At 39.9% G+C, this 26,396-nt stretch overlaps 1 protein-coding gene and 1 long non-coding RNA gene across 13 annotated transcripts in view; one reads left to right on the top strand and one right to left on the bottom strand.

Annotated features, from left to right (window-relative positions):
- The window catches only part of CREB5 (cAMP responsive element binding protein 5), a 264,451-nt gene that overhangs the window by 106,658 nt on the left and 131,397 nt on the right, over window positions 1-26,396 (bottom strand). Inside the window, exon 1 of one of the 12 annotated variants that reach the window (XM_080580465.1) lies at window positions 474-11,025. The exons of the other annotated variants lie outside the window; for them this stretch is intronic. Coding sequence (XP_080436591.1) covers window positions 474-520 — 47 coding nt within the window. The 5' untranslated portion in view covers window positions 521-11,025. Of the gene's footprint in view, window positions 1-473; window positions 11,026-26,396 lie in introns of those variants that run through there. 12 annotated transcript variants of the gene reach the window in all.
- On the top strand, window positions 11,100-17,115 carry LOC308189889. Its single transcript, XR_013946704.1, has 2 exons — window positions 11,100-13,483; window positions 13,716-17,115. It is a non-coding gene; the product is annotated as an uncharacterized lncRNA (long non-coding RNA).

Here is a 26,396-nt window from a genome sequence, read left to right as displayed (position 1 = left end):
TTAGAGAGTGCAGTCTGAAGCCAGTTACAGTCACTGCAATTGATAATAAACTTAAACCCCCTTGACAGCAGGTAAATGCTTTGCAACCCTGACCCCCTTCCTCTCACATTACTTAACAACCCTGCAGTTCCAGCATTACATCACCATCGAAGCGATTGGTTCCTGCATTTTAACTCTCTCCCTGTCTCCTCCGATTAGGAGCGACACAATGATGGGGGGGGGAAAAAAAAAGGAGGAAAAAAAAAAAAAAACTTCTCTCAAGTTTGCTGTGCTCCTTGTTTGGGTTTGGTTTGGTTTAAGAATCAGCTTCTGCTGCTAACGGTCGAGTTTACACGCACCAGAAAACAAACTCCGTCGAAGTGGAAGAGAGTGGGAAAGGGGGACAAGGGAGGGGAGGAGAAGAGATGGAGGAAGGCGACGGGGGGAAAAAAGTATATAGGAATCAGAAAAGGAAAAGAAAATTAAAAACAAACCTCATGGACATCACTGAGCCTGAATTCCCTGCTGAGGTGCAGAACATGAGAGCCCTGGAATGAGTGTATGTAGAACTTGAGCCAAAGCTTAACTAGCCCGAGTGAGTCATATCCTTCCCATTTGATTCCTGTCCAAATGATGATGTAATGTGCTGGCCCTCTCCCTCGCTCGCTCCCGCTCGCTGCACTACCTCCCTCCTCCCCTTTTCTCCTTTTTAGCTCAGTGCTGGTGAAGTCACCATTTAAATCTGGCAGAGCTGAAGCAAAAACTTCAATGTAACCAAAACAGCCCCAGGCCAAGTTCCAGACGTACTGAGACTTGGTGGTGCAATTGCCATTGGAAACGAGTAAACAGAGAAAGAAACAGTGCCGCCTCTGAACGGCCTGCGCAGCTGCCTGCAGGATCACAGGAAAGCCCAGGGACTGGGCTGACATGATTGACGGGGGCTGATCAGAAGATACTACACACAAACGCACCCGCACTCGAATGCCCACATGTTCCGGGCTTCGAGGAGATCCAGCGATGGGAAAAGGCGGAGATGGAGCCGGAGGGCAGCAGAGAAGCTCTGAGGTGTACGCGGAGTGTTTGTTTGGGTTTGGGGAGAACGAACAGCACTGATTTCGCAGGTTATGCCACTGCACTGAGCTTTCTCCCCCTTAACCACACAGAACTGGCATACGCACGGCTGGAATCGAGCCCTGTGTTTTTAAACAAGAACTGCGGGGTTCTTTCTTGGTGCGTCTGCAAACTTACAGGTGCAAGGCGCTTTCTTTCTCTGCTGTTTCAGAAGTAGCAGAAAAGCCCCAAGCCATACAGCGCTGTAAGCTTATGAACCAACATGCTGCGGTGCTGCTATTGTTTACCCTGCTTTTAAAACAATTCCTCTCTGGTGTTTATTTCACAAGTCTGACAATCACGATTTTTTTTTAGGGGTAGAGAATATTTCTAAGTGGAACCAGTGAAAATTTTTCAAAACAGAAGCTTTTCAAGTGCACAAACATCAGCTATCATGGTGCGGACCGCTCTGCAGCATGATATCACAGATCGTAAGTCCTGCTAACGTTAAAAGCTGCTGTAACTGTGGCTGAAATACCTCACGTGTCCTCCCCCACAGAAGCTTTTTTTTCATTGTTCATTACTTACAATTAACTGTAGTCAACACAGTAGAAAATAGTCGCTCCCCCAAAAAATGCAAAGCCCAAGCAATAACAATAATTCATGAAAATACCTCAATACACATATGCATACTCATATGCATATCAGTTTGCATTACCAAACTGCAGAGATGTAAACAGTAATGGCACCTGAAACACTGGAGAGATATTTAAAAGTGACTCCTTTCTTTAGAGATCAAGAATTTCAGCAGCTTTTACAAAGTCACCTCACACAGTGACATTTCACACGGTGAAATTCAGTCTTAGGACAGTCAATGAATACATCTAGTCTCCTAATTCAGAAAACAACAGGAAAACATATAAAACAATGCATTTTCTATTCTTTTCTTCCTTATAAGGATGTGAGTTTACAGAAAAGTAATTTCTATTGCCTATCAGCATTTTACCAACAAGTTTTTGGGGGGAGGATCCATTAATTGATCACAGCAGTGATTTAATACTCTTTACACAGCAAAGCAACAGAGATTATTGTAAAGTAGCAAAGTTTTCTCCCCAGGATGCTCTGACAATTATAAATTATCTTTAGAATGTATTTCTGTGGACCAACACAGTTAGCTTTAGTCATCTTTCAGTCTTGAATTCAAGTAGGCTTAGTACTGAATTCAAACGATTTGTCTTTAAGGCATGCATGATTTTCAAAGAGAGATCGAGGAGGAGAAAAACAAAGGGTTTATCCTATTTGATTAAAAAAGAGCAGATCACAGCAGACTGACCTGCTGGATGACATCCTCAATTGATATTGATGCTGCAGCCACTCAGAGTGACACCTTTATCAAGCAAGGCAGCTCTGAATTAGAGGTGATCGGCCATAATTATTACTGGCGCCACTGAAGCCTGTGGCTTGACAGCATCAGATGTGGTTGTTATAAAGTTTGGTCCATTGTGTCAATGGCCCGTATAACTCATTTATGTCTGAATTACCAGCTATTGATTTTTTGTCTTCTGTAATGTAATAAAATAAAAGTTAGATCATTCGTAAAGCTTTCTTTTAATTCTAGCTTTGCTGATAGTTCCCTTTTAAGCTCAGCCCACTTCTCCCTCTCCATTAAAAAAAAAAAAAAAAGTGACTTCCCACCCTTTTTCTGGGCATGTCTAAGAGGTCAACTTCCATCTCATCTTCTTTTTATTTTGTCTTCTTACATTTACACTGCTGGAGTACATAGTTTCAGCTCACTGTTCACCCTCCGTTTATGCCACAAGCATTGCTATAAAGTTTTTCATCAGCCCAGGACAGATCCCTGGCTCAGAACAGCTTCAAACTGATGGGAAATGTGGCTACAGCCTACGCACAAACATAGATCACATCACACACCTCTGGAAGGAAGGAAGCTGCCACCACAGAGAAAAACTATTGCCCTGAAAAATGGAGGTTATCCTGGGGCTGCTTGTCCATACACATCCAATCTTGCAGCCCTTGTTAATGAACTGGCCTCTTTCACTCCTCTGAAAGACCCACACATTCAGCACCCTGCTGTATTGAGAGCAAAATGCAACCCAAAAGATGGTTCAGGAGCTGTATGGTAGTTCACTGGCCTTCTGAGGCTTCAAGCACTTGCCCGGCAAGTGTTCCCTTCCCAACAGAAAACTTAGTTTACCATTATGAAGAGCAGACCCATTGTCCTTCTGTGAGCATCTTAATCAAAATATTAGAGGAGTGAATGTATTTGTAATGAATTTAGTTATTATTAGTTACATAGACACAACCACAAAAGAATTTAAGTGCCTTGAAAACAGCCTTTGTGTTATAGAACATATTTTTGGGAATTGGAGGATATTCTGAAACGAAGGAGAAAGATCAAAGCAGCCTGAAATGCCCATCATTTCCATATGACGTATTTACACCAAAGTCCCATTTCAAGAAGCAAACTGCTTTAAAGCAGAGCCCAAGCTCCAAAGGAGTTAAAATTTTGTTTGTGCTTGCTGGTGGGAATACAAAAGGTTCTTTCCAGGCAGGTATTTCCAAGGCCTATTGATTTTTTCTTCCCCCTAACAGGAAGCACTGTTTTCCCATTTTCCTTCCTGTGACAGACTAGTTAATGATAAAGAATGTCCTGTGCTCAGAGGAAATTCCACTTGCATGCAAGAGCTCCCTCTTTATCTGTTTACTTGTCTGTCCTTTCTTTCTCCCCCCCTCTCCGCCCCCATCCTTAAATTTCCATGCTCAGCCACACTCAAGAATAGGGCTGTTGTGATGGGAGTTGTGGGATGTTTTAATTCTAATGGGAGCCTTCTTCAAAGTAGCGCCCTGGCCAGCACAGTTATGACTCCAGCTTAGCTGTCTCGTTCAGGAATGCTTGCAACACCCTCCCTGCAGCATGTTTCATCCTTAGGGAAAGGGTGGTGGGGCACACCACAGATGTTTGGTGTAACAGAAACTCCACAAAATCACTGCTCCTGCTGAAAGTTTCCAGTCCGATCAACCAGAAAGCTCTGAAGTTCGAGAGCCCAAATGTCAGAGCACACTGGGATTATCTCACAAGCGTATTGCAGCAAGGAACTGGGTGTACTGCAGCTGAGATTGCTGGTGGACAAATCATCAGTTCTGCCTGCACGTTAGGTGAGTGTGTCACACACAGCCTTTGGGACTGACCTGCACCTATTTCGATCAGTGGCCCAAAGCACCGGATAAGACGCTGCCTGTGGATGAAAGCACTGTTGCCTGATTAGTTTTTTCTCCACTACTTGGCTCTTAAAGATGTTTGATTAAGAAAATATTCTTCAATAATGGTCCTACTCTCAGGAAAGTCTCATTTTCATTCAGACATTATTTTTCATTTCTAACCCAAGAGCCTTACAGTCCCTGTGGAATTAAAGAGGCCAGATAATTTCAGGGTTAAATAAGCTTTAATGACTATCACATGTATGGAACCTTAAACCTCGTATTAAAAATTATTTTTTTTAAGTGGCATCTCTTCCTTTTTTAATTTAAAATAACCATCCAGGTGGTTTCCTAAGGATTTCTTTGCAAATTGCTTCCAGTGAACCTTTTCAGTTACAGACCACTGCAAACCCATGTGGTGTTATTCAGTGTTCAGTTCAACTTGGGTGTCCCGTGTTTCTGCAGTGGACAGAGGGACCATCTGTACAAGTGCCTGCACGGAAAGGCTGTGGGGCCTGAGCATGCTATCTGTCACAAGCAAGGACATAAGAACATGTAGATCCACCAAGTTCATCAGATTTAAAGTATGCCAGCACTAAGAGTGCATTTTTCAAATTATTAATGAGAGAGTGGGACACAAGTTCCCAAGTCATTTGGGTGCTTCAGAAATAGCTGCTCTCCATTAAGGAGACTCAGACCTAAGTGCTCAGCATTGAGCTCTAGCAGAGGTAGAGCAGGTTTTTCCATGAGCTCTCCAAATTGTTATGAAATAGAACATCTAGAAATGTCCTTTCTGGGAACTGCCCCAGATTTCTCATACACTAGCACTGTATGAAACTGCGTTGGACTAAGTATAAATGAATCCTGGAACAAAGATCTCCTCTCAGTCATATACCCAAAATGTGCTGCTAAGTTAGAATGGCACTATCAAAAATATGAAAGGAAAAAGAACTCGCAAGAGTTTGGGTCCAAAAGCTCTGGAGACGGGTGCTCTGCAAGAAACCACACAGATGTGCAATGGGCATGATGGCAGTGAGACTTCCTCACATTGTTGCAAAGAATCTTGAAAAAATAAAACACCGCAGATCTTCAAGAATGATCTCAAGGTACGACACCTTCTCAGCTGATGCTCCAAAGCAGGTTAATGCTCCTTGGGATCATGTTTTTTGTGCTGGGGACACTAAACCACTAGCAAATGGAATGAAGCATTGCCTACTTACTATACCCTTGCCAAATAGCTGTGGGCCAGCAGTGAGCGGCTGACCTGGAAGTGAAGAGCTCTGTACCCAATTACATATCACTGAGTCATCCAGTCTGAGGAGCCAGCTATTTTATTACAGCTGTAAACCACAAATACCGAAGACAAATAATGCAGCAATTTATGCAAAATAATAAATGATGCTTTACATTTCTACAGAACCTCTTGCCCTGAAAGATCCCAAAGCACCTCTAGGGCTAGCCATAAAAAGCAACACAATGCAATCACCCTTGACATAGGTGATGGCAGCCTGCCAGCCAACCACACAGGAGTGTAGAGGGGAGATGTTGACTAAGGACAAAAGTAAACAGCTGCGATTATTTTAAAAATGCTGTGTAATCTTTAATGTTCATCCCTAATGAACAGGAGATTCCTTTCCCCCCAGTGTGACTCTGATTACTCTAATGGATAATTAGCACAGGCTTGTTTAAGACTGGAGCCACCTCTATTTTTAGTGTTGCGTGAAGCTTTGCCATTCAGTTGTATACCCTAAATATTTTGATCCCACATTTCAGATATCTTACACTTCAAAGTGATGCTCCACAAGCTTTATCTTGGACCCAGTTTAAAACTTGTATCACATATAGTTGCATCTTGACTCTTATAACAGGACAGAGGGTCTGGTTTTGATGTTCTTTCTCCATTGTGTTTCTAACAGACAGAAAAGTAGGCTGAAGTTGCAAAATCTGCATTAAAAGAACAAACTCATATGCTGAAATGAAATATGTGCTGTGGAGCACAGTATGGTAAGCACTGAATAACAGTACACAAACTAAAACAAATTTTAGTCTTCTCTTAAACTGTCACCATCATGCAGTTGTGTTAGCCCTCATCTTTAATTTTCCAGCACAATCAGAATAATTAATAGTCAAATGAAACTTTTAAAATATAGGCAAAGCTCTGGGACTCAGCTCCATGCGGAAGAGAAGATTTCTGGGACTCAGATCACACTCAATACAGCAGCATCAATTTACAGTGATATTTGATAAATACACACACGAGGTCACTTGCTTTTAAAGATGTGTCCCTGTTAGTAATCCAGCTAGTAATATTTCCTCCATGAAAATGAAATGAAATGAAACGAAACATTTGCTGGATAAATTGGCTTTAGCTTTGAAGCTCCATGAAGGAGCACAGGTAGCCAAGCAATTCTACAGGTCCCAGCTCATCCACAGGCACACCATTTACACCATTAAATCGCTAGCAGGACAATGAGAAATCGTTATCCAAGTGGTACCATTTTTAACTTGGCTCTATCCAAAGGTCTGAATTTAATCGACATCCAACATCTTGATACTGAAACTACAGCCTCTTTTATTATAGATTAGATTTTTTCTGTTTCTTACAAAACAAGGGAGGCTGCATCAAGGAGACTGAGATGCAGCCACAACTCACAGCAAGCCTGTGATTCCCTGATTTGCAGACTTCCATTGAAATATAACATAATGTTTACAGTGTAACAAGTCAGCCATAAGAATTAAAACTCTGTTGTTAGTGACATAAAACTATTACTTTATTTGATATATTATTTTAAAATGGAAAAAAACCTACTGTCTTTTTTTTTCTTGTTTGTTTTGTGATGGGAGTTCAACAGGAAATCCTATTTTGATTTCCTTCATAGTAACTTCTCCAGCCACAGACACATTATCTGAGAGATCCTTTCTGAAACCAAGTGAGGTCCATCTGTACTCACTTATGTTTTTAGGATTTACATACTATGTTTAGTCCTCCAATGCTTTTCTTCTGGAAAAGAATGACTATCTATTATCTCTAAACATATTCAACACAAACAGACCTCTCACACACTCATTCGGATCTTTCAGGACTCTGAGAGGAAAATATCTGCCTTTTACTGACATCAGAGCCAGAGTTACACCATCAGTTTTACTGTGATGATAAACGAAAGAGAAAATATTTGTAACTTCACTTCCACATTCTGTGGTGCAGGATACTGCATTACTTTCAAGACCAGTTTCTACGAATTAAAATGCATAGCTTTTCTAATCTGGCATCAAAAGCAGAATCAAATCTAGCTAGAAAACATGTACGTGCTTGGAAATACATAGCAGGTAAGAACATACTCCACACGAATTGTGCCTACTGGATTTACACTTGGCAGCAGTCATCTTCTTGGACACCCTCTAACGTTAGCCTGCTCCTGCCACTGGGCAAAACCAAAGGGTTCATGTTTGTCCTCACCGACCATAACCCATGTCAGTGAGGCACTTCTATGAATTCTCTACTGAAAAAATAGCACTGCCATGCTGGCAACCTTGGTGACTTTTCATGTAAGGATAGAAGATAAATTTTTTTGTTGAAAAATGAACCACAGTCGGGTCAATTTTTAAAAATCCCAACAAAATAGATTCTAATTTATTTAAATGAGAGGAAAAAAAAAGATTTATTATGGAAACAGGATAAACAAATTAAAACAATGATGACTAACTCATCTGAGAACCTGCAGAGTTCACTTTATAGACCAAGATTCCCTCTAAACTTAGTGGAAACGTCTGTGAATTCAGCTGAATAGCTTTAACGCAAAAGAAGCAGCACCTAGATCAGTTTCTCAACTTAACTGGGATGTTACTTGCATTCTTAATGTTTCAAACCTTGAGATTTTACTATTTCTCACCTTTCTCCCGAAAACTTTCCCCTTGTTTCTTCCTTCCATGCAAAGTGAATTTAGTTTCTTAGGGTTTTGAAGTTTTCTACTGTCTTTGTCCCCCATGTTCATGATTCTGTGTGTTAATTATTCTGCACAGAGATGCCAATCTGAATTCAGCTTGAAACCACTTCAGGGCTTATATATTCTTGTAATTGCTTCATAACTGGAACATGTGTCTCACCACCCTGCACGTCAATAGTTGCAACATCGTTTTTTCTGGCTTTTACCAATACAATTTTACCTCTTTCATATTTGTCCAGACTGCTGCTGCAAAGACCTTTTTTCTAACCCTTTCCCTTGAACATGCCAGCTGTCTCAGAGTCCCTTAATTAACTCAGTCTCTCAACCTGAGAAGCTACCTTCTTTCATTTTCAAGACCTGTGGTAACCATCCTCCCCACACCTTCCCTAACATGTTTTCACTAACATTAAAAGTCAGCTCCAGATCAGTCCACCACTCCAGCCTAATGCCTCTCAGTGCCTCTGGACAGCCAGCCACCTTCCTGATGCATCATTAGTTAAGAATGCTTGTACCTTGAAATCAAGCAGACCACGGCAGAAGCTTGCTGTCAGCCTGTGACCACTTACCACTATTCTCGAGCCTTCCTTCTACATCGCCGTATTGGGCTAATGAACTGCTGCTTCTTCTAGAAATTTTTATTAGTCCCCCCAGGCACAGCCTTGCATTTTTTAATATTGAATTTCATTCCATTGCCATTAGTTCAGTATTCAAAGCTCATCCAGGTTTTTTCTTGTTGGATTTTTTTCCCTCCTTTTTTGTACGATATCCAGGTCCTTCTCTGTATTGCCAATGTCTCCAAACCCTGCGTCACCAGCAGTACTTGTTATACTTGCATTACAGTCATTAATGAAAACGCGAAACAAAATCAGGTCTGTACTGAACACTGCGTAGTTCCACACACAACCTCCTCCAACCCAACACCTTCCTCTTCAAACCATCCTGGTTCTTTCCCCTCCAGCAAACCCCATTTTTACACATGCTAAATGAAGCCTACCTGCCCTGTTTCCTAGAGGAGATTCTCCCACATTAGCTGTGGTTCTTGAGCAGCCCACAGCTGTCAACAGCTTTTACTGAGTGCACATTTGTCAGCATGAGTAACAATGCAGGACAAAGAGTTTGCCTCTGTTTACCAATTCGTTCTTTACTTCAAGAGCAGCCATGCCTGAAATTTCTGTTAGCTGACAGAATGGGATAAGCAACATTTTGGAAAGGTTTTAAGAGAAGAAATGTTTTAATTATAATGTAAATAAGTAGCACGAATACTACCGAAACATTTAAGTCACATTTCAGATGTCTTCTGACTCTCACTGCTGTATCAGAGAAATTTTGCATCCGTGTCCCAAAGAATCGAGAAGCCCTCTGTGTCATGCCATCCTGTGCTTACCACACTCATTACTGGGAAGTATCATTATGCAGAACTTTTGGTCTTCCTAAAAGAGATTTCAGGAATGCCACAGCAAAAATGGATGGTTTGTTTACTTGATTAATGCCATGGTCTATGATTACAAATCTGTCTACTGTAGCTTTCACAGGAAATTATTTCAAGAACTTCACTTCTGGGTGTTGCTTAACATCCAGCACTGACTCCACTATAAACTCACACACATGATTTATCTAGTGGCCAGCATGTGTGGGAGGAAAGATCTAGGAGTCTGACAAGATTCTTCACTCCCTGTAACTTTCAGGCCATCACATGTAGAAATCTAGACTGTTTCGCTCCTAAGCCTGTTTGTAAATTCTCGGCCAATGCAAACTATTAATATTGAGCTGAGTACAAAATGAAAGTGATTAGGCACATACTTAAAAAAAAAAAATTATACGCACATGTTTTACTAGCTCTAAATGTTAAACCAGCCGATTACATCACACCAACACAGTAAAAATGACTCCAACGTAACCAAGGAAACTGTTTTTGCTAAATAACAACTCAGTCCCTTCATTTAATCTGAATTCACACAAGATGCAAGTTTAGCTTAATCTCACTTCACAGAAATCTCATGCTGTAATTCCACGGTGGCTGTTCAGACTGGCTGGGATGCTCTTGCTGTCAGTTCGTAGGGCAAAGCTCTCTGGGGACTGTGGCAAGGCTTTTTCAGATGAGGGGCCCTTGTCTGTTGTATTTGCTATTCTTGGTGGCCTGCCAGCAGCCCCAAATTTGGCAAAGTTCAGAGCACAATCTGCAGTTGGATTGCTTGATTGTTATTAATATTATTATTTTTATTGGTTCGGTTAATATGTTTCCACTTTGTTGTGTCATAATTCTGCTTTAGTTGTCAGTGTTGCCTAGTCTGTATCTCCAGCCTGAAGCAAGGTAAGGATGGGCCAGGGGCAGCCACCACAATTGTCATCTAACTGTTCCCCAGGTTGCCTAGTAATATTCTTGTTCCTGTATATTTTAGAGACCAGTTCATGAAACCTCTATTTAGTTTCACCTGATTTCCTAGCTGGTCAATATTTTCATAGTGTTCAAACAAAAGGTATTAAATATTTGTAATTACTGTTAAAAGAAAAGGAAGCTGCAGATACCCAAAAGCATCTTCAGGGATTTAATCAAATGGTAGCTGACCAGTTAAACACAACGCAAACTCAGAGTTAATTCCAGGATGTGTCTGGTGTGATTTCACCTGCCTTACTGCTATGTTCATAATACACATATGTAGGGGCATGTATCTCACAAACGCACGCTGAGATAACAGATAGTATCACACAGAAGGCATTATACATTTATTATAAATGTAACTATGCAAAAAGATAAAGCTGACTTAAAAGAATATTGCAGGATGAATGACATTAAAACTTATGTTTATAGTTGCGTCTTCATTTTCATTCTATCCCCCCCCCCCCTTTTTTTCAGATACTTTAAAAACCTTCCAAAACTATCCCTTTTTAGGCTGAAATACTGCAGGCCCAGTCTTTGCCAGATAATGAATATTTTAAAAAATATTTCCTTAAACCATTTTGTCTGTCTTTTACAAGGACAGTGAAAAGTGTAAAGAGTTCTTCAGTTAGAAACCCTGGGAACCGAAAGTTGAACTTTGCCATGAAAACAGTTCACTAAAGAAAAAAAAAGAAAGACTTTAGAGGGTATTGATAAAAGTTAGTTTTCATTTGGTGAAACCCTTCAGAGTTCTGTTTTGTTTAGGGCAATTATGTTTTCCACAAGTTTTCTTGCTAAGCTTTTAAATCATGCACCTAAGAAAAACAACTCTATTTTTCATTTCAGCTAACCTGGCTTCTATAAAATATTCATAGGGACTAAGAAAAAGGTCTGTAAACTGCTGTAAACTGCAGCGTTAGTGAATTTAGAAAGAAGCACAGATGAGAGAGACAGTCTGATATGCAGTCTGGAGCTCAGCTCAGCTAATTCACAAGAAATGTTTTCATACAAGAGCTTTCTGTTTTGTCTTCTTCACACATATATTTGATCTAATCTGCTGGCTCTCCCAGTCTACGATACCAGTTTTATTCTTCCTGTTCTCACTTACTCAGCCTACTCCAGGCTACATCTGTGACCTCCCTGGTCTTTCTGCTCCCCTCCAACCCATCTCTTCCCTTCCAGTAAAAATAACAGGTCCTTGAAGTCTCTTTCTCTCTTTTTCTTTTTTTTTTCTTTTTTACCTGAGAAGAAGATACCAACGCAGTTCACCAAATCATTATTCATCTTTTTTCAAATCCCACCAGCTCATGTACTTCATATTGCCTACCTGCATTGATCTAATAAGCAGCAGAACCAGCACAAGTGACCATGTGAGTTATCTCCTCTGCCTAAATATTGAGATAAGTTTTCTCACCTGCGCACAAATGTTCTCCTGCTCAGGAGTCATGCCTCTTACTCAGGAGTCTTGCTAACAAAATTATCCCATTTGGAAATAACCAGGTCCAATGTATCTTTACAAACTGCTTTTGTATTTAGCACGTGCCAGATAGCACTGCAGGCAGCAGGCTGAAAATAGATTAGCAGGTCAAAGGGATATAAATAGAATAAAATGACAAAGATCCATTTTTCACCAAAATAGTCTCAATGACTGAGAAAATTCAGAATTCGTATGTTTTACAATATAAACTGTTGCTAAAAATGTTTTTCAAACATTTACCACAAGGTGCCAGCAGTTCTTTAATGCTTTTTTTTATTTTCAATTCCTGCTGTATATATCCAAAGCAGTGGTACAATGTGGCAAAGACTGCAGGGAGGAAATTCACAGGAGTAATAATGCCAGGATCAGAGTCTATTGACAGAGAACAAGATCCCAGGCACATAACAGTACCCTCAAAAGAAAAAAGAAGACAAATATTGAGTTGAGTCATTTGTGCAAAGGTATGAAGCATGCCAGTTTGTGGTCATTTGGGTTTTGTTTGTACTTTTGAAACCAGACCAATTATACTAGCCCAGACTACAGTCAGGATGCACAGCTACTAATGTCTGTTTTACCTAGATCTTATCCCCTACAAAAATTAGAGCAAATACCTTACACAATTTAGCTACAACCACTCTCTTTGGATTATAACCCTTCCCGTCGTTAGGAGACTTACACAATACAGCTGCATAGCTACCTATTGGGGGATCTGACCTCAAATGAGAAAATGAGGTGTGTTATGCAAAGCCATCTGCCATTTGTAAATGTATTAATAATAAAATATCCGTTAGGACTTATTGCAGCCAAATGGAATCATTTTTCAATTCACGCTGGCTGAATAGTGTTGATACTAGTGCTTACTTCTGTTAAATTTAAACAACCATGTTGGTGACGATTTACCAATATTTAAGTACCAAAAATAGACTTACGACAATGAAATCAGAATAATTCAGTACTAGAACAGCCAGACTTAAAAGAGGCTGCCTTCTCGGTCTGTTTTATTACATTTTCAATCATATGGCTATAACACGAAAGGTTATTACAAAAATGACCTGAAAGTATCCATACATGTTATATACACTCCATTAAGTCTTAATATTTTATACATATGCAGCTCTTTCCACTCAGAAAGGGTCACAAAGCAATTTACAAACAATATATGCAGAACTAACTCGAGACATTTAATGCAATATGGTCTCCCTTCGTAGAGATACATGACTAAACATCCCCAATGAGTAATATGGCTAGCAGCCATAACAGCCTCAGGCTGTGATCTGGTCTGCTCTCATAAGCTAAACAGGGTTGGTCTTGGCCAAATGCATTTGGGAGCCCTCCAAGGAAATCCCAGGGTGCTTCAGGAAGCAGAGCTGGTGATTCAGTAGGTGGCACACTTCCCCTGGAGTCAGCACCAAAGCAACAACTGCAAGGGAAATGCTGGTAGGTGCAATACAATTAACCAAATGGGATTTCAGGCAGAGACTGGTCATTTGTCACACTGTCATGATTTATTAGTGATGCTATGGATTCTGCAATTAACAAAAAAAAAAAAAGAAAGGGAAAAAAAAAGGAAGGAATAAAAGAAAAGGAGTCATTACTGCTGAGCAGTCCTTTCACTGCAGAGCTTCTTTAGTTTGGAGAAGTTGAAAGAATTTATTTCTATTTTTTTCAGTTGAAAATGTTTCACTTCAAATGGGAGCCATGTGTAAATGCTGCTGTGCTTCTTGGTCCTCACCAATAAGGAGTGAATTTTTTACCTCCCACCCACATTGTTAAACATAGTGCTTATAAGAGTTCCTTCAGTGTACGAATCCTTTGCTTCGCCTCAGCACTAGTAGCTCCCATCTGAAGCACTTTTAAGCAGCCAGAGATAACCCTCTGGACAGCTAGAGAAACACTTGAAAGTCCATAAAAGAGGAGTAAGGACAGACTGAGCATGTTGGTTAGTCTGCAGAAGACCAGAAGAGCATGAACATTACAAGAGGCTGATGAAGACAGAAAGAAGAAATAATATATTTCTCTCTGTCTGTATTGAGTAGAACAAAAATAAGAGGAACTTAAATTTGCACCAAGGAGGGTCCACATTAGACCTAAAGAAAAACTTGTCTCAAAGTAAATACAGTGCAATTGAACAGTTAAGATGTGTACTCTGCATTTCTGGAGGTTGTCAAAACACATTAGAGATATTTCTGTCAGAAATGATGTAGATGTTACTTAATCCTACTTTGGGCAGAGCATTGGATGAACACTTGAAGTCCCCTCCAGCCATACAGTTCAATGATTCCATAATTTTTATGAAAGCAAAAGATTTATAGCTTTGACATTACAGATTTCTTCCTATTTGTATCAAGTTTAAAATAATAACATTTCCACCCCACAAAAACAAAAAAAGAAGCATATCACATTTGATATCCTTAGAAAACTGTGCCTGTGATTTTAGGGGAATTACAGCTAAAATTGCACACTTCAGAAAATTTTATGCAAAATGAATCTTGTGATCATGCTCTTTTTTTCGTATAGACATAACAAGAGGCTTGAACAGCTTTTTCCTTGAAAAGTTACAGAGAAAAGCTGAGTTTCACATCTGAGTTAACAAGCAGTGCCACGAACTATGGAGAATCTACTAAAGCTTGGAGAAGTGTCAGATTTTTTTATTTTAGAAATAAAAGGGAGAAGAAGAGAGACCTTCCCTGAAGCATAAGCATGACCTCAACAAGCACACCATCTTTCCTGGAGGTTCCTCATCAGTTGCATACCTGTTGAGCAGCCAAGTTCTAGGCAGTTTGAGGCTCCCCCCTACACAAAAGTTGCAGTGTAGTATTAGTTCATAACCCTTTTAGCTGACAGGGCCTCTTGCAACCTGCATTTAGAAAGCTAAGGATAAACATAACTCCAGAGAATATATTGCTAAAGTCCAGCTTAAACATCCTTGAAACTTCCCTTCCTTCCCCCCAGCCCCCTTCTTTTTTTTTTTCTCTCTCTTTTGAACAAGGGCAAAAAGGTATGAAACTACTCAGTAATTTGGATTATCTGGGTGGAAAATTTTTGCCAAGTTATTTTTTTGGGAAGACCGTGTGCATATGACCATTGTCATATTGGCAAGAGATGAAGAAGCAGCATATATAAGAAAGTTTAACACAGCCTGAGCAGTACTGGCATGTGGCCCTGAGAAAAAACATGCTTTTGGGTCAGGATGCTGAGCACGGGGGTCTGGGGCTGCAGAGGGGAAGCCATCCTTGGTCCTTTGATTGCTCCCCATGCTCAAGAGAAAAGGACCTCATTTCCTGCAGTAAGTATATGTACAAAATATTCCTGATCCCTTCCACAATTCCCTTTCTAATTCAGAACAACAATACAGCCCCAACATTTTTCCTTGGCAACCTGTGTCAAACCAGAAAAAGCCATGAATGTTAGTAAATTAAATTTCTTATGAACTTTAAAATGCATCTTTTCTACAATTTAGGAAGAGTTTCAAATTGTAGCTAGGACTACGCATATTTGCTAATTGCCTTTGTTAGTTTGCAGGCACATAATCAGATTTGCTAGAAAAATAGCCTCACAGGAGAAGGCACAGTTTATTCTTCAATGAATGGCTCTTAACTGAGATTTACAGTACAGACAGATTACAAGCTTTACTTTCTCCACAGAAAGAAACAAAGAATGGAGCCCTGCTAAACAAATATTCAAACAATTCAAGAGCCTAAAGAAAGAAAAGTCTCTCCTCTTCTTGGCTAGACAGTTTTGATACCTTAATGACTGTAACATGCTAACAGCTGTGGGAAAACTGACATTAAAAAAATAACCAGCCCAGAAACATGGTCTGTGTACAACATCTTTGAGCTCTTATGTTTTATTAGCAATTTAGATTCATTACTGTTTTAAGGAGGAAGGAAGGGAGGTAGATGTTCCTGAGAGCTGTTTCTCTAAATGTATTAACCAGAGATTTCCAAGCACGATTTAATGTAACACAACCCAATCCTTAGAACTGGAGAACGGGTGAGATGTCACCATTTATCCCTTCATTGAAATTCATGCTCCAGCACAAGAGGTCACAGCAGGTATTTGAGCGATCTTCCTTATGAAAATGAGATAACCTCCTTTCATCCCAAAGCATGCTCTGAGGGTGTCCCCCCTCCCTTCCAGCCTCTTGCTAGGCGGCAGCCCACATCTACCACACTGTCACCTTCCTTTTGAATTATGATGCTCTGAAAGAGTGCTGTAGTATTTAATAGCCTGAGATCACAGGCTCTCCTGACACAATACTTAACCAGGTTCTGTCTTTCTTTCAGTGTGCTCATTATTTGTACATGGTCTATGACATCTAGGGGGAATATGTTATCACAAAAGTTCTCTTTTCTCCCCGTGTTTGCTCTTCCATTGTATTTATCTCTCTCGCCCGACAGGTTCTTGATGGTGCTGTCAATTTTGTCAAAAAAGAGCATTAGCACAGATTTGGGAGGCCCTGCTCACTAATCTTCTAGGAATCCTTAAGGTGCCCCTTAGGATTTAAAATAACTGAAGCCTGGAAATGACTTATATGCTGAAGCTCAACACCGTCCTCCTGATCATCCCAGTAGAAATCCTTCGAAGTCTGCACTCAGACTTCATCAGTCTCCACCAGTCAGACCTCAGGGTGGGGAAACGGACATGATGAGTGTTCAGAAATATTACACAGGCAGACACTGAGACAACGTCTTGTAGTGGAGAGTTTTAGGGGAGTAGTTCTGCTTAATTGCAGCCCCATCGAAGCTATGCTTTTGGGAGGAATATAAACAAGGTGGCTAACAAGCTGAAACACAAAATGCATTTCTTTTACCCTTAAAGACTCTGAGATGTCTACTTAGTTATACTTAAAAGGGTGTGTTGTTTTGTTTTTAATGCCTCGCTTCCTTTCCCAGTTCTCTCCCTCACTAGGATAGGACAGAACAGCACAATGAGATTTTATTATTTTAATATGTTATGAATTCATTGTATCCCAAGTGGAAAGGCCAGCAATTATTCTTTTAAGTAAGCTGTACAGCTGTCAAACACAAGAAAAATCCTCTCCTTTTAATACCAATTTGCATCCAGACCATGGGTGTTATATCCTCTTGTGCTGATCAGTGAGGCCTTTAGGGAAGACCACAGCTCTGGATCAAGAGCGCTTGTGATGCCCTGAGTGGGCCAGTCCGAAAAACTCTGAATGAGCTTGGAAAGTAGTCCACAGCCAGAGAGATGTCCTCACTGTGCAGCACCCATGTGCCAATTAACAAACTCAGCTACTTCTCAGGAATATAAATGCCAGCTCCTGTGTCAATGACAGTCTGGGTTGTTACATACAGCTTCACTCAGAATTAGTTTGCAGTCTTACTGTATACAGTATTACTTTTGTAATGTATGCTAGATGCTTAAATGCCTGAAACGATGATCTCTTTATACAGGGGGAAGTTCTGCACCTAAAGTGTTCACTAGAATCATAGAATTAACTGGGTTGGAAAAGACCTTCAAGATCAAGTCCCACCATCCTATCCACATTATCTTCTCTTTGTGTGAATGCCCTCACTCCCTCAACTGCATGCATCTTCCTAAATCAGACATGTTTCCTCCTCTGGCTTCAACAACTATCCCCAAAATAGGCAAAGGATATAAGAACTGACATATGGACTGTTGTTTTAAATCTTCCACCTCGGCTTCTTATCAGCAGTAAAAAGTGCTTCACAGCAACCTTCCCCATGAACCTCCATCATGCACCTGCCTAGCATCTGCTTCAGGATGCCATGGAGCAAAGAAACAGATGACTTCAACAGGGCATCCCATTTGCAGCCCCTCTTGCAGAAGCCTGCCTCACTGCCACCAGCCCAGCTGAGTGCCAGTTTAAATTCTGTTTCCCCTCCTTTGATACTAAAAAGTTTCCTCCTTCATTAATAGCTAGAGAGACCTTAAGCATCATGCTCAAATTGCCCTCATCTCACTCTGCTCTCACCTTTTAAAATCACTGTTAGTGGCTGGCCCCTGGCAACACAACAGTATTTTAACTCAAACTTCCATGCAATAAATAGCTCAAATTTCCTTTAAAGGAACACATACACACAACAGACTATGGGTGCACAGAAGTTTTATGCATCTAGCAGTTTTTACATATTCCACTGTTATTCATTTAAGGCTGACCAAGTGGTCCTCAGGGGATGGCATGCACAAGCATAACATTATAAGTGTTAATAGGAAACGGATCTGAACAAAGAACCGCATTTCCCCATTATATTGTGTTTCTGCTTTAGTACATCATGTTAGTTTCCTTCACAGCTGGCTGGTTTGCCTGTTGTTTCAGCAGCCACTATCATGTGCTCATAACTTTCCTTTTTTCAATGCATTTTATATGCACATATATGCATGTGGGATCCTTGCTTGGTTTTTAATATAAAGGGCTTATCTTACAATGTGCCTTGGAAAGCTTGTAGCTTAAAATGAGTAGCAATTCGAAAATGACAAAAGAAAGATATGGCCTGGGCTGCCATGCTAGAGAGAAAAACAGAGTTGAGTCCAGTCAGCATAAAATGTTATCATAAATATAAATCAATTAGTTGGTTACTAATATAAATAAAATACACAGAAAGGTGCAAAGCAAGTTCTTACATTTTGTAACTCAAACTCACTTCAATAATATTCTGACTTTTATGAGCCCTCGAGCTGATTTCCTCCCTCCCAACACGTATGCAATTTGTCCTGCAGGATAGCTTTACCCTTCTATTGTTGGTGGTGAGGGGAAGCCCTAAAAATAAGCACAAAGAACACCTGAGAACATCAGTATGTACACTTTGGGAAGCACCTTGTGGGAAGTCAGAGGAGGGCTACTCTCAACATACTGGCTAAATCCTCTGCTGGTATTATTAAAGACACCAAAGCGGCCAGGTAAGCATGTATGCTCGTGTCGCTTCTGTGGTTTTGTGGACAATCAATCACGCTCATAGGGATGGAGTTCATGCGTGGGAATGCCACCGCCTGCCCCCTCTGCAAAAGCAAACAGGGCAGCATGCCTAAAATGCTTGCACATGTAGGAGCAGCTAACACGGCTGTACAAGACTGACTATATACTGACAAATCAATGACCATACTTCTGCACTTCAACATATGATGCCTCAGTTAAAACAAGCATCTTTTTTTTTTAAAAAAACACTCCAAGTATTCTAGTACTTGCTGTTTTTTAAAGAAACAGAGACTACCCTTTCCCATTCAACTTAGCAGTGAAGTTACACCCCCAGCAAGGCATGACTGTAATTACTTTCTCCCTAACGTATCCCATGTCAATGTGCAACTTGGAAAATGTCTTTCATATTCCCAAGGACCTGCTGATTAAATAAGACCACATTTGTAGAACCACATTTTAATAGGGCTTCAGCAGACTTCTGGATTCAACTATTTGACAGAATTATAAAGGGCCTTCAGAGAAAGATTTATTTCAGCCTCTAGAAAAGTTCCCCTGATAGCAAAAAGTCCCAAGCTCTTCAAAACAGCATTCAGCCTCTCAGCTCTGTTTCGGCTTCTTCAATAAAAAGTGAAGTCCGAGGTGTAGTCTTTCCCCCAGGTTTCTTGCTTTTATTAAAGACCGATTTCCTAAATGAGGCATGACTCCTTTCAGAATGACAGCTTGTAAAAATCACTCTGGGGTACAGTTTCCCTTTTAAGCAAGCAACTTAGCCACTCCTTTACCCCCAGAATATGTACATCCCATCCCTGCCGGCAACAGTTCTCATCAGCAATAGTTCCCATTCCTCAAATCTGCTTCTGAGAGAAATCTCAGCTACATCAATCAGCCTCGTACATGCACAGACTGGGCAGAAACATTCGGTGTGCTTTCATAACAGAGTATCAGAAAAGATACTAAGTTACCAGAAAATAGATTAATTTAGAAAAAAAAAATTATTTTGTCCACATTGTCCATTAGTCGTTGTGGTCTATCTGTGATTTCTAAATAATCCATGCCAATATTAATAAAAGTGGGTTAAGGGTGGTTAAAAATATTTAAACCTGGGTGGAAGAGGAGGCCTTTGAAAAATTAAATTTTTTGTGATTACTCATTTTCACAGGAAAAAATTGCTTCCCACAAGAATGTCCTGATTTATTTCCCCAGTCCAACAGAAAATCCTCACTGGAATATTGTGGGGTGTTAAATGAGAAGTCTAATATTTTCCACTAAAATTTTTGGCTTTATTATATTCCTGAGAAAAATCAGCATTTTTTAGAAATAGCCCCCACTGTTACCCCACTTTTCTGGAACACCATGGTTGATAACACAGCTCAGCTCCAGCTAAGGAAACTAAACCTCCTGAAATAAGTTCTTCTAAAATTTCTAAGTTATTACTTGAGTTTGTTACTATCTGCCATGTATGCTACTTTGATGCATCAGTGATGCTAACAGTGATCCTACCACAGAGCTTGCAGCACCAATTTTTCTCTGTTTCAATATCAGAGAGATCTTAAATTAGACATGTAAATCTCAGCTGCAGTTTGAAAAGTGTTTTGGAACCTGAAGTATGTAATACAAGTACATGGAGAGTACAGTAGAAATTTCCACTCAAATCAGACAAAAAGTAATTTTTGTCTTTTAATATCAGCATTCCATTACGCTAGCAACTGATCTTTAGGTCTAATGGATTGATTATGGATTTTGTTTTTGGTAAAATACATTTGTTTTTTAAAAAGCTGACATGAAGCTAGCATAATTGCTGGTGGAGTGATTCTAGAGTTCAGTATAATTTTAGTGGTGATGGAGAAAGAAGTGTTTTATGGACCCTTCCAAGTCCCTGTAACTAGACAGAACAGCTACTGATCTGTATACTACAAAAGACATTCAGGCTGTTGTGTTCATTTTCACTAACTTAAAGCACTTAATTTTACAAAGAATAAGCAGTCAAAGAGCAAGAGGTTAGTGGAAAGAAGTGGCAGTCAATATCTTTCCTTTTTTCCATTATATAGTCAGCTAAAGAACCAGGTAAGATAATTAAGGAAGATGATATGGTATACAATGCATTTCTTAATTTTCATCTAGTTAAACTTGGACTATATGGGTGATGAGTTAACTGCAAACTGTGCAATAAACTCACTGAAGCCATACAGTCTCCATATTAACACCAAAACCAGTCTTCAGAGCAGAGAATTTAAAGGACACTGGCAAATTAATGCCATAGAGTTAGTAAACAATACACTCAGAAAAGTAATATAACTTTGGCAAGCTGTTAATGACTACACTTAACACTGGGCTTTTGGAGGACCTATATACCTATATAATGTCCCTCAAGAAAGTAAGTCAGATGCCAAATTTTTGGCAACAACTACTACTACTACTACAAAAAACAACAACAACAACAAAAACAAGGGATCAAATTCAGAGTTGCTTAACTGTCTAAATCCTGTTGGCTAAAGTCACTGATGACATTTTCATAAAGTATATAATTGCAAAGTTTGAAAAACAAGATTTACTAGTTTTGCATCCTAAACATTATAGAATCAACATCCTCTCTGAAGGTCTCTCAACTTCCTATATTCCTCAGATTCCACATTACGTATTCTCGAAAAGATTCTGACCTTAAAGGATTTAACCCGAGCTGGGCATATCATCTCATTCATACATTCTCAACAAGCTTCAGTACCAGGTTTAAAATTCTGCCCAGAGTTTTAAAACTGCTCTCAGGCACTTTGCAATGTAACAATGACATTAGAAAATGAAATGGTATTACAAAAAAATCACGTCATGCTCAGTAAACTTTCAGAGCTGAGCTTTCTGTGGCTTATGTGCTTTTAAGTCAAAAAGACCTTAACAAATCTCAAATAGGAATTTCACAGCCTGAAGAGATGAGACTTAGATTTTTATTGTGATAATGTGCATTTATTCCTACAGTGATATTTATCTCTATTTTTTTATGATACGCCAACAGTTCCAAGATCCAAGCCTAGCTGTCCTGCAAGCATCTCTGTGTTTCCCTGTACCAGTACACCCTTTCCACTTCCTAACTCATTGCCTATCTTTACCCATACCGCTCAAGAAGTGATTCTTTCACATGGCAGCCAAGGACAAGCCCCACAAACAAACCACTTTTTTCAAAAGTATCTTTTGTGACAATCCTAATCACAACTACACAAGTACATAAACACTGCCACTCATAAGTATGTATCCTCGTTATTCCTATTGAGTTCTGTCTGTTTTGTGTCAGATGCTGCATATGTTAATGGGTCTTTAGGACAGGGGCTGTCTATATCAAGTGCTTTCTACAGCAGTGAGCACTCATGGTGTTCAGAACATAAGTAATTTTTATACTTAAAATTAGCTAGCTGGAAATGCCCTGTTTTAAGAGACAGTAAGCACAGCACTCTGGTGCCTAATTTTTGCTCTCTAAGTCTACTCAGGAATTTAATGTATATTTTGTGAATATATGCATACTCTGAAGAAAAACACAGGCATACTAGGATTTAATTTGTTCTTTACTATCTCTCCCTAAAGCTGATTTTCCCATACTTGCGGCTGCTATCTGTGCCCCTTTTACCTCCAGTTGCAAGACAGCTGTCAGCTTCTTCCCCTAACCCCAGAATCAAGACTTGATATGGCCTTCACATTACCTCTTGTTTTAATCAGCTTGGAGCCTGAGAAACCCAGCCTAAGTCCTCCTGGGAGCACTGTGAGCTGCTTGTGGGCCAGTGGGCTAGACCTCCTCTAGCTGTCTATCTGATACTGTCTTCTACATTTCTGTGTGAATCAGTGCAGACGTGCTTTTTTTGGTGCATGCCAGAGCCCTTCAGCACAGCTGTGAGATCTGAATGATCTTTTATAAAGAAGATACAGAGTGGGTAGGAAAGAAAAGATTCATTAAAAGATACACACACACACACTAGGTGCAGAGCAAAAGGCAATCAGGGGCCACACATGACAACGGGTCACATTTGAGAAGTATTTCCAAAAATGTTACATACAGAAATTGGCAGCCACTGTTATCCATGGCTGCAAAATGTTCAGCCTTTGAAATCAAGCTTACTTTTGGATTTAGTACATGAGATAATCAATGTATCTGGGTCCAGGGAAGCATGCAGTTGGAAAACTGCCCACAGAGTTGGTGGCAAGCCAGAAAATTGGCATCATGTATTATTTCATTAGCAGGAACTACTGGCAGTGCTCAAGCTGCACATGACACGGTCTTGTCCCCGTCCCTTATTTTGTGTCTATTCATTACAGAAGAGATAGGTGCAGAGTGAATGATGTCAGCAGGAGCTGATTTAAAAGCTTGAGAGAGTCATAAGCCAGGCTATTATACCTGCTCAGTAAACGGCCAGGAAATTATAACTAGCAGTTGATCATTCTGCTCAATCAGTGTTCAGTGTGCACAAAGAGATTTACAAACATAATAAAGCAATAAAAACATCTCGCAGAATATTTCAGTGAATGAGCGTGTGACTGCAGTAATAGCTACGCCAGCATGTATCTAACCAGCCGGTTTAAGATGGCTGATTGGTTCCACTATATTACACAGGAGACTGACCAGCCAGAATTTTGCAAAATGAATTATTCAAGCAAAAACTGAAAGCCTCAAATAACAACAACTATCCCACTATCACCATAACATGAGACAGATGCACATCCCAAAGCAGACCTCTGGGTAATAAGGGTGAAGTAGTAGGAGACAGGAGTTTAGGCGCTATTTTAGATCATTTACTTATGGATCTGGCAAACTGTAGTTGAAGATCAATTTTCAGCTGATCCTGAATACTACTTATTTATTCTGCAGCGTATAGAAAAATGCGTACGCTGCCAAACAGGTTGCACTGCAACGATGGGGAATTCATATAAAGGAAGAGGTATTGAATATATGTCAGTATATAATACATATACATGGCCTTCACGTGCACTGATGGCTGAAAAGGCGTGCCATAAAATGGCAGTAAAGAAACAGCTTAAACATGGCAAAGCCACTACACTTGGTTTTAAAAGTGAGTATTTCAAGGTAACAAGCTACACTGATCCCAGTGTTGGATTCTTCTGGGTTTGAGATTCATCCAAGCAGTTCATACCATAGCCATGGATTAAGTCTCTACTGCACTGACTGTAGTTCCCAAGTATGCCAAGTTGGTTTGATGCTATGTAGGTCAAGCTCTGGAAGCAACATAGTCACGACAGAAAGAGGTTAGTTTGGAGTACTTGCTCGACCTCCATGCTTCGCAGACTGCAGGGATAACAGGAGCTCAGCCAGCCTGTTGAAAGTGACATGAACTACAGAATGGATGTTCCCAGCCCACAGATAACAGTCATAGTTGGACAACAGCTGCAAATAGTGGGAAAACAAATGTTGCAATCATCACAATTCATAGCCTAGAAAGCCTAGTTAATTAGCCCAGATCTGATGGCCAACTAAGTAGTAAAAGTGATCAGGCACAAGGAAATCACAGCATATAAAATTATGATTTCATCATGTTTCATTAGGTACTGCATTGCTGTGTAAGATCACATTTTTGGCTTAGTGGCCTCCTAGGAAAACCCAACTGCTCAGTGTTAACAATTCAGTCAGTAGCACTCTACCCTCTGAGTCAAAACTGGCTGAACGTCAACTGACTACAAGTCCAATCCTTGTACTGGTATTAGTTCTTTGGCAGGGCTCTGCAAGATTACATTTGAAGTCCACACCACTCAGAGTGGAAATTAAGCTCTTCCTCCATCATTTTTCATAAGACTAAGAATTATGACTTTATTCTCAATGTTAAGAATCAGTTTACATAACTTTTTCCATTCACACAATCCTTCTGTAGATTAATTAGGTACAACATTGCCCTTCATCCCAGATTTTAAACTGTTGATGTTGAGTAACCTACTATCTGCTGTGCCAAAGAGCAGGCACAAAAGTCATGCTCTGTACAACACTACACAGAAGGGACTGAAGGTGAGGGGTGGGGAACAAAATAAGTTATGTACATCAGATGGAGTGGATAGCCAAAACTTACACATGAAATCTCCCACTGCTCTGCAGCATTAGTCTGCAAGAGTGGAGGACTCTTTTTTCTGCAAGGCTCCTTTGCTATTACCCTAAGCTTACCTTGACCCAAGCCCAGGGCAGACAGCTGGGAAAAAGGAGAAATACCATTCCTTTCTGTGCCGTGTCTGCCAGGCCAGACACTCGAGCGTCAACAAAACATGAACTTTTACCTGTGGGGCTGAAAACAAGAACAGTCAAAGTAGCAGAGCCAGCTACACGGCTGTCCTGGAGCGTCAAGGGAAGAAGCCTGACACACAATAAAAACAAAGAATAAAACCTAGGCAGGGACATGCCATAATTCACCCTGAAATACATCTTTGTCACAAGAATAAATTCCCCACTCCTGTAAAAAGTTAGGTGCAGAGCCCAACTTGTATTAATATCACATGCGTAATTGATTGGGTCAAACGTCCACCTGTTGCACATGCACTAATAAATACAGGATCTAATTCTCCATTTCAATGCAAGCACAGATGGAAGTCAGTTGGCAGGGTCGAAGTAACTGCATATGTAAATGACTTGTATATTTTCACATACATTTCATCCACATGCTGTCACAAACTCTCTTTTAATTTAACCCAACAACGAGATTTTTTCAGGAATGAAAAGAATGAAAAGATATCTTTCAAGAATGAAATATCCTTTCAAATATGTTCTTTCTTAAATCAGAACGCTTTTGCCTCTACAACTTATTATTTGGATACTCTACAATGTTTTCTGTCTAAGTCACATAACTATTCTTTCTAAATAAGCATGTTTTCTTCAGATCATAAATAATGTGAAGGGACAGGATGGCTCAGAGCCTTAAAAATGTGTGTGTCTAAGAGGAGCAGAACAAGGACGAAAAGTACTTTTTTTTCTTATGATAAATTAAATGAATTGGAATCACAGACTAAAGCACAGTAATAGAAAAGGAATGTGTAAAGATGTCAAATAGATGCAAAACTCAAATACTTACTCTCTTTTGGATTCAAATAAAACATCCTTTTGCTCTCTAACTCCATAACTGTGACTGTCTGATTATCGTAATCTAAAGTGACTGAATGAAGAAAACAGCTCTGAAGAAGTAACCCGAACATTTGTGTAAAATCATCGTGAAGTAAAACAGAAGATTGCAGACACCTTCCAATTAGACTTTCCCAGTGAGAAGAAGAAACGTTTTCAGATAAGCATCGACCAGGATTATAACAGAAGAGATGTAATTGATCAAAAATATGTCAACGTGTAGGGGTTTCAAAGACAACTGATAAAAGGGCAATTAAGCCATATAAAGATGTCTTACCCAGATAAGCAGGCAGGCCAGTAAAGGCTCACTATATAAACATCAAGACCAACCATACAAAAATAGGGTTAAATTACTGCAT

This window comes from Anser brachyrhynchus (genome assembly GCF_964034855.1).
Source record: "Anser brachyrhynchus genome assembly, chromosome: 2".
Classification (NCBI taxonomy): domain Eukaryota; kingdom Metazoa; phylum Chordata; class Aves; order Anseriformes; family Anatidae; genus Anser; species Anser brachyrhynchus.
This window is presented reverse-complemented; position numbering and strand designations above follow the sequence as displayed.